This window comes from Hippoglossus hippoglossus, chromosome 5, assembly GCF_009819705.1.
Source record: "Hippoglossus hippoglossus isolate fHipHip1 chromosome 5, fHipHip1.pri, whole genome shotgun sequence".
Taxonomy (NCBI): domain Eukaryota; kingdom Metazoa; phylum Chordata; class Actinopteri; order Pleuronectiformes; family Pleuronectidae; genus Hippoglossus; species Hippoglossus hippoglossus.
The window spans coordinates 15,029,218-15,042,318 of NC_047155.1; the positions used below are offsets into that span (position 1 = coordinate 15,029,218).

Below are 13,101 nucleotides of genomic sequence, written 5' to 3' on the forward strand. Positions count from 1 at the left end.
CCTTTTCACCAGGAATCCCTTTTTATTGGTGCACCTGAATCCTCCTCATGCATCATTTCCCAGGGTCTCTCTGCCTGGATAATGTATTACTGCCCTGCGCTGTAAGTTCGGCTTTGTGTTTTGTCAGCAGGGGGACCGCAACTATAAAATAAATAGAGATGTTCGGAGAGTTCAGTACGATCGGGGAATATTAAACCTATACATTTTATTATATATGGTATAAAATTAAACCTAGCAGCATCTACTTAATAAAAGTAGACGTATCTTTGGATCAAGGATTTCACATGAACACTTGAGAAAACATCTGTATGAAAGCTGATGCTGGTTTCGACTGGTTGATGGGTCGGTTACTTCCTGGATTGATCCATTATTTTATGTAGAGAGAGGGACATGTGAAAACATTGTTGGACTCACCCAAACTAATGATTTTTCTGTTCTCTGCTTCTGCTGCCTGGCTTTTGATTAAGTCTGGTGTATTGACATTATTTTATAGCATCTATGTTGTAGATTTTTTATAAACTTCATCTGTCTGTTAATATTACTAGTTTATGTTTTTATCCCCCTTAAATGATCTTTCTTTTTTTTAAATCCATTTTATAACAATTAATTGTCAACATTTTAAGTCATTTTATCTTATTCTCGGCTCCGTCATTTCGATATTAGATATATTTGTTCTAGTAATTTGTTTAAATTCCTTTAATATGCTGCAAATGTGAGTTTTAAATGTATATTTGCAATTTGTTCTTCAGGCTAACAGGTGGAATGCATCCAGGTCGAGTAAGTCTGCGATCAATCACTTGCTTGAAGAGTAGGTACGATTCAGCCAACCGAGATTTTCTTTGCTTGACTTCAGCTCTAGTCAGTTTATTGTTTGCTTATCAGTGCCGACACACTGCTGACCACCACAAGTCCTGACCACAAAGAACAGAAGGATGCCAGCTCCATGCAGCCGGCTGTGTGAAGCAGCATCTACGCTTTATCAATTGTCTGAAGCCAATCATTATTTCTGGATGGGCAGAGGTACGCCCCTTTCTTCAGATAAGCAGATAACTGGAACACGAGGCTGCGCCTGCGTCTTCAGTGAGGTGAACCGTGCTCCTCATCCAAGGCAGCAGACGCAGTCCTCTGGCCGACTGGGGCAGTTTGAATGAATGCTTTTTTTAGGCATGTACATTTGTGGATATTTACAAATCTCCGTTCCACATGGCACACTATCTCCTCTCACAACCATGTGAAATTGCACCGATGTGGCAGCCATATTACAGCTGAAGATTTGAAGAACCAATTAGCAGAGCTTTCATCACATCAGATTTACTGAGCCGAAGGGAGCACTGCTGCTGAGAGTAATCATGCCGTCACTAGTCATCCTGTCAGTCCCGTCCCGAGCACAACATCTGTAGCATGTCTGCCTCTGACAGGACCGCTGCTGAAGTGTGAATTACCCGGGAAAGAGAAAGAGATCTTCTAAATTAGATCAGCCAAGCATATGGACACACAGGTAAACAGATCCTCCTTGCGGAACCAATACTCATTAAGTCCCTGTGTTAACATCTTGCAAAGGGTAATTGTGCATGGTACTTAAGTCTAAATGGACGGTCATATGACCATCCATCACATTCGCTCTCATTCTCGTGCTCGCTCCTCTTTCTGTCTCGCTCTCGAAGCCAGCAGGAGCAGCTGATAGTTAGATACACCTTTTATAATTGCACTTGTCTGAAGATATTAATGTAGCTTCTGGCCAACTCGTTGCATGGCACGAAACCGAGATGATCTTCAACAGGAAACTGGAAATTAATTATTGTATAATAAGTAATGTGGCGAGCCCACTCATGCGGTTGACGTCTTTTCATAAGCTCTTACCTGAATGGAGACATCGCTGTAGGAGCCTCCTATCACCCCAGAGATAGCCAGAGGGACGTCGTCGTGGATGGCATAGGAGCCGTCGGGGCACGTGTACTCACTGTCGTCCACTTTGGTGAGGGAGGCCCGGACAAACTCCAGCGACTGCTCCAGAGCGTAGGTGTCCTTTGAGCAAGTGTCCAGTATATGAGCTCCCAGTCTGATCCCCGGCAGGATGCGCTCATCCTTGTTGATTTCATCCAGTGCCAGCAGCATGGCCTCCAGTCTCTGGATCCCTCTCTGAGCGTTTATCTTCCCACAGTCTTCTGCCCCCTCACCCTTCTGGTGCACGGGGAACAGGCCGCCAATCATCAGGTCTCCTTCCAGTGTGATCTCCCTCTTAAAGTCAGTGTTGTAACCCACCACAGGCAAACCTTGGGGAGCCTGGGCAAAGAGAGACACGCATAAGCACAGCAGGCTGAGGCGGGACAGCTGGAGTGGACGGGGCACAGGGCGCACCCACAACAGCGGGGATCTCCCCAATGACATATCCCTGGGCAAAATAAGGACGATGTCCTGCCTGTTGTTTCTGGTCAGCGTCCGGTCGGCTTTGGATGGTGGCTGCAGGAGAAGAAGAGTGAGGCGCAGTAGCACCAGATCTCAAAGCACCAGTGTTTTTATTCCCACACAGGCCATTTACAGGATCAATGCCATCCTCTCCGTCCTTCTCTTCTTCAGAGATTTTGTAGATTACAGCCTGCGGATCAAACAGAGAGAAATTCAGTCACAGCCTTTGAGCCGAAGCACAATGATCCCTCTGTCTCAAAATCATTGTCTCTACCAGGGACTGAATCGTCCCAAAACATAATATTTGACACCATCTGCATAAGTGATCATTTAATGGTGGTTGATGAGGCTTGTGATGAGGACACCGGAATAAAATTAAGAGCGTTAGCAGCCACCACACGTGAAATAATCAACAAGATGAATCTACCTCGACGACTTATTTCCTTTTGTTTTACACAAATTATTAGGCCAATTACCGTTTGACATGTTGTTGTTTATGCAGACAGAACATTAGAGGAAAAATATATATTCTGGAGACGTTCCATTGATGAAGCGTTGACTGAGGCTTGAAGACAGAGTTCACCGAGGACAACACAAGCATCCTCCAAATTGTTTTCTCATGTTCTCATGCATCACATAGTCAATCCGTCATTACGAGGCGCTTCAATGAGAGTGTGTGTGGTGTTTCCTCCTCTCGTTTCACTGTGTACGACCTCATGTTCCTTCTCTTTTAAGGCAGATGACAGCTCTTTTATAATCACATGCGCACATGCTCCTGAACACTGAACGTCTACAGAGACAAAACTAAATCATATATCCCCGAGGATCATTTTGTCAAGTCACATTAACTACTCACACAACTCATGCACAGCAAAAATACACACAATTAAAAGGCACTTAATACAAAGTAATGTTGTTGCCAGAAGACTGAATAAGTGGGATTTTATCTAGAACTATATTAACACATTCATTTATTCTGCAGTTTAATTAGGTTTAATTTTCAATACAAGGGAATGCAGCAACTCCAAAATAATGTGAGCAGCTATATTTCCCAGTTTAAGATATAGGTTAGTAAGTCTAATGGGATCTTGACTCAGACAAAGACCAAAGCATTTGAGGTTCCAGTGTTGTTGGATTCAGTTTCGAGTGAAGCTCCGTCCTCAGTTCTGATTTGTTTAACTTGGAAAGAGCCAGGTTATCTTTTTTCCAGTCTTGTGCTAAGCTAAGCTAAGCTAAGCTTTAGTAACCATATGCTGGTTGTATCTTTGGATGGAATCACTTCAGAATGTTTTCAGACCCTTTCACTTATCGCACATTTTACAGTGTTGATCATTTCAAATGGATAAAACTGCCATCAGTCTATCTGAGACTTGGACAGTGGTTCAGCGTTTATCAAAAACTCCCATGAAGCGTAAAGTCAAAGACCATTCTAAAGTGGCTCATGCACAATTCTCTGAGCAGCCAGAGCACAAACTCAAACCTCATAGAAAATCTGTGAAGAAACGTGAAGATGTCAGTTGACAGACGCTTCCCATCCAATCTGACACAGCCTGAGAGGATCTGTCTGGAGGAACAGGATAAACTGCCCTTATCCAGCTGAGCTAAGGTTGTAACTGCTGCCAGAGCAGTTTCTACAAAGTACAGTAACGGCTCTGAATACTTTTGGAAATGACAGCTTCAGTTTGTGATTTAAAAAATTCTAAAAACATGTTTTCACTTTGCCCTTTTGGGACTGTTGGGTTATTGATCAGTCTGCTACAATAATAATAATAATAATAAACTGAGTCATATAGCACTTTTAGCAATGCTCAAATACAACATGTACATTTCAAAAAATTGATAATGCCAATAAATTAAAAAATATATATAATATATAAAAAATCTAAAATCAATTTAATTGAAAAAAACTATTTATAAATAGATCATATATCATATATATATATATATTGTAAAAAAATATATTCACACATTTGTATTGTATAATGATTTCCTTCGACCACATTAGGAGGTTCTTTGCCAGAAATAGTTAAATTATATATCAGGATAATAGATAAAAATGTCTTCTCCAGTTACTAAAATTTGTTGCAAATCAATACGTTGCTGACCACATCCTGATTTAATGTGACGCTTTGACATGAGGAGTTAAAGCTGAGCTGGTTCACGTATGGATCGGAAAACAGAGGAGACGCAGGGTTTTGGTTCGGTCCTGGTGTCAGTCCTCATGAATCCCAGAGGCTTAATTAAGCGGCGCTGAGTGTGGAAGAAGTTTATGAGAGTAAGATATTGAGCCAGAATGATCCGTCTCATCAACCAGTCAAATAGGACGACAAGCAGCAATTAACTGTATTGATGAGAGATTATTAAAACCGAGCTGCAGGCGGATATTAATACTCATTTTTCTGTTAAAACAACATAACACTCTCAACAGGAGTCACGCTGCAGACCCCATTCTTTGGGATTTTTTTCTCTTGTCTTCCTCTCTCTCTATCCTCGCGGTCTCTCCCTCTTGTTTCCATGGAAACTTGCCAGTAGATGGAGAGGGTGCAAAGGAAGTGGAAGACAGACCAGAACAAGTGGGCCAGTCTGACCATGCATGCACGGTGCTAGGTCCTATGGGAGAACTGGGAAACATGCACTGTGAACCGTCCAAACTGATCCGACTTCAGTCAGATCTTTTCATCGCTTGGCTTTTCAATGACAACACAACCCAAACAAAACAATAAATGAGTGATACAACCATCTGTTTCATTATTATGCTGAGATGTTGCTCTAATATATCTTTGATTCTTTGTTTGGTAAAGAGTTAGAGACGCTCCTGGTGCAAACACTGTGAAATAAGATGTGACACGTGGCATTAGATTTGATGAACTCCTTTTTCTTCCACTCCAAATTAGTGTGTGTATCTCTGACTTTCAATTTTCTCCCTCAGCCGCTTGTCAACAAGTGTAAATCCGTTGCAGCAGTCTGTGCATATGGTCCTGGTCACAACTACATCTCTTGCATACAAAGGCAACCGCAGACAAGCGAAGGAATACAGCTGTGTACAACATGAAGGTTTGCGTGTTCGGGGAGTGTGCTCTGGCTGTAGTGCAGTTAAACATTGCCCTCATAAATACACAAGGCATATGGCGAAAGGAACTGCAAGTCTGTGATGTAAACTGATTAAATGTGTTTATTTTGAATAGGATTCTGCGGGGGGGGGGGACACTGGTAAAGCACTTAAGCACAACCGCCTCAAGAGAGAAGAGTGGTGACAAAAGGATTTCTGGCTGACACATTGAAAGTCTCCTCCCCGATCCTGCAGTCCCACAGGGGGCCTCCATCTCACCAGTGGGCCCTCCATCCCCCCCCCCCCGTCTTTGTTCTCTACACTGCAATATCCAGCCCATTATGATCGCCTGCACATTCTTTTTAGAAAGCAGACTTTTAAACAAGTGGTCGAAGTCACGAGCAGTGAGGCTGGTATTTTCCACACGTGAACATGTGATGACGAGCGCTCACATGAAAAAACTCAACTGAGTGGTTGATTGTGTTGCATTTGTTATTGTTGTGAGTATTTGGTTGTTTTTGCAAGTATTTGATTGCGTTGTGAGTATTTGGTTGTATTGTGAGTATTTAATTGTGTTGTGAGTATTTGGTTGTTTTTGCAAGTATTTGATTGCGTTGTGAGTATTTGGTTGTATTGTGAGTATTTAATTGTGTTGTGAGTATTTGGTTGTGTTGCAAGTATTTGATTGCGTTGTGAGTATTTGGTTGTATTGTGAGTATTTCATTGTGTTGTGAGTATTTGGTTGTGTTGCAAGTATTTGATTGCGTTGTGAGTATTTGGTTGTATTGTGAGTATTTAATTGTGTTGTGAGTATTTGGTTGTGTTGCAAGTATTTGATTGCATTGTGAGTATTTGGTAGTCGTATGAGTATTTGGTTGTGTTGTGAATATTTGGTTGTATTGTGTGTATTAAACTGTGTTGTGAATATTTGGTTGTATTGTGTGTATTAAACTGTGTAGTGAGTATTTGGTAGTGGTGTGAGTACCATAGCAAACACGGCGCTCTGTCCTCTCCTGCGATGTCCTGGCCATGAAGTACATGAAAGTCCGCGAACTGAGCAAAACAAATCCACTGGCTGTCAGATTACTTGTGTTATTACTGTGCAGCAGTTTTGTGCAGTCGATGCAGAAGAAGAGGTACAAGAGGCCCACTGCAGTGTGTCCTTGTCCCACACACACACACACACAAACTCACACACACAGACAAGTGTGGGAGTCCCTCCTTGTCATGTGTAAACCGCAGTCGAAACACCGCGTAAACTTTTCCACGACTAACACAACTTTTCTAAGTTAAGCTATTGAAGCAAGCTGGCAGTGGAGCGCTGACTAAGCAAGAGAAAGTTGTCCAATCTGTGATAGTATATATGCTGCTGTGCAGGCACAGTGAGTTAGGCCAGTGGGCCAATCACAGCCCATCACAGCCAAGCTCAAGACTTGTTTGGTGTAAAGGACTTTATCTTAATTCAGTGCCTGGAGTCAGCAAAGGCATTAGTACTAACTCGAGTTTGAAATGAAGCAAAACCAGCTGCTGTACTTTCAGCGGCTGTTTAGCGAAGGTTTACACAAAGACTGTATCGGCAGAGCAATGGTGAAAACATTTCACGGCTGAAATCGATACTGGATAGATGCAGAGCGTCGCACGGTTTGCAACTCATGCACGACATGAGAGTGTCACAATTCTAAAATACTGTGTGTGTATAAACGACAGATGCTGAGAGCAATGTTTACTCTTTAGATGTAAAATCCCACCCAGGATTCTGTCTACACGTTCACTTCAAAGAAAAAACATGCCTCTCATTTTCCCTCTCTCCTCCTATACAGCCATCTCTGTTTCCCTCTTCACCAGATGGCCTTCTTAATTCAAGAGCGTAAAGCCTGCCAGCCCCTTGCACACTTCAAACCAGACTGTGTGAAGGAATGGGAGGAGTAGTGCACGGCGGCTGAAGGAAAAAACATTCAAGAAAAGATAGCCGATGCGTGAGGGCAGAAGAAAAAGGGAAATAGCGGTGTGCAGTGTGGGCAGCAGCGAACGGGGGATAAGGGTCGGGTTTAAGAAAGATCCGTCCGGGCTGATTATTTTTATGACACTCATTTGTCCCAGGAGTGGAGTGCAGCATTAATATGGTAATATCCCCCCCAGGCGATAGCGAGTGTTGAAGGAGTGGTGGTCATCTGCAGCCCTGAGCCTGGAGGAGCAGGTTGGAGATCCCAGTGGAATGACTGAGAGCCTGGTTAAGAGGAAGCAAAGGTAATGGGAGTCAGGCCTCCCCTAAAATCACATTTCCAGCTGACAATGAGAATGTGGCTGGGTGGGTGGGGGGGGGTGCTGAAGATGGTCCGCTAATGGGAAAGAAGGGTCTAGAGTGCACACACACACACACACTACCAGGCGCAAACAATGCATGAAGCTCCAATCCTGGGACAAATGACACTCTGTAATTTAATATTTGATGTTTGATTGAATTGCTTGACACTCATTAAAGGATTTGCAATATTCCTAATTGACGACAAATGGAAAGACCAAAGTCATCGACCGCATTTATTCAAAAAGCTTTCATTAACACATTAAGGAGCCGCACCATTGCACTTGCGAACATGTTCTCTCATTACCCCTGAACATGCACGGTGTCGATTCCACAACGTCATGTAAATACTCATTAGACCAATATACATCTATATCAATCTGCAGTGAAACGAACTTGCGAGTAATTTCCTTCTTTACTTCCGTTTGAGTGACGTTTTCTCATAAGGTGACCGGCTAGTTTAGAAATTCAGGCTTTTATAAACTGAATCTATATATTTATTAAAGCTGAGAAATACAGATAAACAGATACAGATAAACAGATAAAGGGGAGGTAGGTCCGAGACGGAGAGACACAGACTATACCATGTTGTTGAGAGTAAGAAAATACATAAGATGGCTCAAGCACTATCTTCTTTAGTCTTAAAAGTGAGTGATTATTTTCATGATACCAAACAGAGAAAGCAGATTTCAGAAGCTAGAAGCAGACATTTTTGGCTTTTTTTGTTTTAAAAACATATAGAAATTAAATGTGCTTCTCTGGGCAGTATAAAGATAAAAGTTCAGTTGGAGACGTTTGTTCAACCTGCCTCCCAACTCAATGTGGATGAACCAATCAGCACGCTCTATATGATGCGCTGTTGAGACTTGGGAGGTGTTACTTTAAACTCTTCTCTGCAGGTTTCTATGACCCACAGTTTCCTATAACACTCTACGTAGGTTTGCAGAGTTGTTTACATAATGTGCATTTTCACAGGAGCATAATTCCATTTTAAAATTTTAAATTTTAAAACGTTCTAAACAGAGGAGGAGGAACAAAGGGACATTTTGGCTCCTGAGTTCTTTGTGGGTTAAAAATTAGCATAGACACTGATAAGAAAATAAAGATGACCAACTAACTAGAGGAGGTTTTTCCTCAGCATCAAACCCCTGTGAAATTACCCATAAAGACTCATTCTAACAGTTATATGTCTCCTTAAAAAAGGCGCACAGTGAGATTATTCACTCACTGTTACATTAAATACAAATATCCATATATTTATACTTTATCTATACCACTTATCCTTTTTTAGAGTCGCAGGGGGTCTGGAGCCAATCCCAGCTGACATTGGGCCGAGTGGTGGGGTTCACCCTGGACGGGTTGCCAGCGTATCACAGGGCCATCGTACAGAGAAAACCACATTCACACCCCCAATCTGCATGTGTTGGACTGTGGGTGGAAGCCAGTGTACCCGGAGAAAACCGACACGGACACGAGGAGAACATGCAAACTCCACACGGAAGGGTCCCAGCCCGACTGGGATTCAAAACATGAACCTTCTGGCTGGGAGGCGACAGTGCAACCCACTGCATCACCATACTGCCCTTTAAAAAAAACATGACTTAATAAGATATTTACGGGATTTACTCATTGGATGGTCTCTGAGCACCACACGAACACAACAGTGTATTGGAATTCAGTCCAGTTAATCCAGGAAGATGGACTTGATCAATGATGACCCTGAACTAACACCAGCAAAACAATCAAATGTCTCCCCAAAACACAGCCGCTGACCTTTTTCTGATAAGGTCATTCATACAATTAGCAATTGGAGAGCGAGGAGGTCCTTGAAGTTTGAATTTCCAGGCAGTTTCTGAGGAGCAGCTCCTGCAATTAGGACGACATCAGTCAACTCCGAGGCTCGCTGCATCGCTCAGACTAGTTTCAATCACACAAGGGCGCTTCATTTAAGACAGGGAAGAAGAAGGATGCTCATATCCTCCTGATAATCATACAGTCAACCTCATTACAGCGTATATGCTTATAGGCCTATGTTTTACAAACAGCCTGCTCCATCTTTCTGACTCTGCTTCACCTCCCCCTCATCCACCTCCTCCTCTCTCTCTCCACCTGGAAAGCAGGGAATCCCTCGCATGTGTTCAACAGTCCCTTCTCCTCCCAGGAGACCCATCCTGCCATCCTCATCAAACATTCATCCTCTCTCTTTGTCTCTCAGAGATCATTACTGCCAGGCCTTCCATTGGCTCGAAGGCCGTGATGGACGTATGGTGCTTTTGTTTCTTATTGTATAGCTGCATTATTCATCGTCACAGAATTGCACTGCTGGAAGAGAGTGGCCTGAAACACCATGTTTTTTTGGAAATCATTAGAAGAGCTGTTTCCGGACTAATGACTGATATTAATGAGGGTATTTAAGTTGAGCTCATTACCTCCACCAAGGAGGTTTGTCTCCAACCCTGTCCGGTTGTTTATTTATTGGTTTGTTTGTAAGCAGCTTTCTTCACAAAACTTGGGGTAAGGATGTGTTGTGGGTCAGGTCAGGTCAAATTTTGATGCAGATCCAGATCAGTGACAGATCCAGGAATTCTTTTAAAAATATATATATATTTTCACTGATATCTCAGGGAATACTTCATAGATCTAGAGGGAAAAATCTGACATTTATGAGTGTATGGACTTTAGTGAAGCTTTAAGGGGATTTTTAGGCCCGGGTGGAAGAAAACGTTCTAGTGTCTACTTTTAAATGTAAAGAAATAAGAGTTCAAATTGTGTTAATAATTTACATAATTAAATATCGCAGTGCAATCAGGATTGTTTTCAAATAGCTGGTCCAGCCTCTCGAATTTAAATTTTACCTTTGCACATTGAAAGTTTCATTCAAAGTCTCAACAATTCATGCAACATGTTAATTACTCAAATCAACCCGTTCAAAGTTTTTCATTATTTCACTTGCTTTCCAGAATGGAATGATCGGCTTTATGTGTCAAACATCATAATCACATATGGTAAATTGTCAATAATAGTCTGATACGTACAATTGCACACTACAAGTCAAACTGATCTGTGGGAGATACAGTGCAAATAGTCTCCACAGCTCTGATCATAAATCAGCAGAATGTTATTAAAGATGAGGAGCCCCAGGTTCAGGTTTATTGCAGTGATTGGGTCAGGACATCTACGAGGGGTCACGAGATGAATCCAGTGGGTTACGAGATGATTGCCAAGACAGGAATTCATATAAAAAATACTGATACACAAAATGAGGTTTCTATGCTTCTATGTTATAAGCTAATTTTAATCTTTTCAAATTCTAGTCGACGCATGTCACAGTGCGTCAATGTGTGGAAACTGCATCTTCAGTTCATTAATATTGGGTCTCAAAACATTCACAATCTAACTGTAGAACAATATAAATGCTGTAATCCAGTAGTTCTCAAACTGTGGGTCGGGACCCCTTGGAGGGTCGTGAGACACGGAGGAGGAATTAAGGATCAGGGAAGGATTTCCATTGATCAAATACAAATAAATAAAGCATATTAAGCCATAATTGTTACAAAGCAAGAGTTCGATTTAAGATAAAACCATGCAAATACAAATATTCCATCAACCTTGTGATTTTCTTTGACCCCCGCATGATCCCTGAGGTGATTATGACAGATAAGTCATAGGATCAGTTGCAGCAGTTTGATCTAGAGCGTCATAGGATTCATTGCAACATGCGCACACAGGAGATGCAGCGTTTGACGGAAGCTCAGCCTCACTGACCTTTCTCCCCCCCGATGACTCGGATACGTTATCAAGAAATCAAGTCTTATTGTCTTCACACCCCAAATATTCTAAATTAGCCTAAATATGGTGCTTGAATATTTTTTGTTATTTGACTCCCAATCCCTTTAATATCACTGGAGTCAGAACTTATTTTAGCAAGAGCTGGAAGAAGAAGAAGAAGAAGAAGAAGAAGAAGAAGAAGAAGAAGAAGAAGAAGAAGAAGAAGAAGAAGAAGAAAGAAGGATCAACAACAGTTCATTATCACTCATCTCTCACATGTTACACAGGAATGAGCCATTTGCAGTCGGCGCAGCAGCTAATTCTACTCTGAGAGTCATGCACACATCATGAATTAATATGAAGTTTGCTTTCAGTGGAGTGAGAGTTTAGAAATCCGGTGTTGATCTGAATGGGGGGGGCTGACTTTGCAGACTCATTGAATGTGTATATTTTAGCTAAATCCACTTTCCACACAGGAGAACCTCTGCACCGCCTTGAAACATACACGGCGAAACAGTTTCCATTCATTCTGACTTTGCCCCTAAAATTAAAGCCAGGACCCAGTTTCTAATCACGTATTATCTTCCATGCCTTTGCCATGTATACAAGAAACACACAATACTGAACACTGGCGCCGATCGGCTTACAGAATACAAATCAGCACATGAATACCTGCATTTGCATTACTGCAGAGGGACATTAAATATTTCATTTAACAGATGTTACAGGCATCAGGTGTACGGTATAGATCAGACTTTATATAGAAGACACTGACATCCAACTCATGTATCTCACTTGTACCTGTGTGTGTGTGTGTGAGGAAGACTAAGCTATTAAACTGTCCTTTTTGATGGGACTGCAGGGATTCATCATACAGCAATTTAATCTCTGGTATCTGGCAGCTGATACAGCCGGAGCATATTGTAAGAGGCCTGAGTGATGATGGAGCTAAAGCAGATGTCTCTTGACTTAAAGTTTAGTCATGGTCTGTAAAGTTTAATGATTTACTAGAAAGACAATTATTGGCCCTATTGGTTACTTAGGACGACTGCACAGGGGATGGTCTGTATTCATATAGCGCTTTTCTAGTCTTAATGACTTAAAACTACAGTTTTGTCATACACCCATTCATACACATATATCTGTTTGCAACACTTTCTCCATCACACATTGCTCGCACACTGCCAGCTCAGCCATGAGGGGCAATTTGGTTGCCCAAGGACACTACGGCACACTGAATAGATGTCTAAACCACCGACCTTCTGGTTAGTGGACCAGCCGCTCTACCCGGGGTTATCTTTTCTGTCCGTGTGTATGTTTGTTATAACCAAGATTACACAACAACTACTGGTCCACAGATTTTTTTTCATTGTGAGATTTATTTATATTTTTTGGACATTTTCCCTGATTTCCCAGGGAATAATTCATGGATCTTGATGAAGAAAATCAGGCACATTTAAGGAAGTGATGAGTGAGTGAAATTAGGTGCAGCTTGACTGAATCTAAAGAGACTGTTGGGCCTTGTCGGAGGTATACGCACTCTACTAGTTCATCACTGTAGCAGCTATAAGAAAAC

The 13,101-nt window shown here is 41.9% G+C and overlaps 2 protein-coding genes across 4 annotated transcripts in view; both read right to left on the reverse strand.

Moving 5' to 3' along the window:
• Nucleotides 1-13,101, reverse strand: part of LOC117761837 (olfactory receptor class A-like protein 4) — a 946,130-nt gene that overhangs the window by 736,345 nt on the left and 196,684 nt on the right. The gene's annotated exons all lie outside the window — the stretch shown is intronic.
• grm2a (glutamate receptor, metabotropic 2a) overlaps nucleotides 1-13,101 on the reverse strand; it is a 32,635-nt gene that overhangs the window by 17,027 nt on the left and 2,507 nt on the right. For all 3 annotated transcript variants that reach the window (XM_034586028.1, XM_034586027.1, XM_034586029.1), the window contains exon 2: nucleotides 1,861-2,596. In XM_034586028.1, coding sequence (XP_034441919.1) covers nucleotides 1,861-2,388 — 528 coding nt within the window. In that variant the 5' untranslated portion in view covers nucleotides 2,389-2,596. The remainder of the gene's footprint in view (nucleotides 1-1,860; nucleotides 2,597-13,101) is intronic.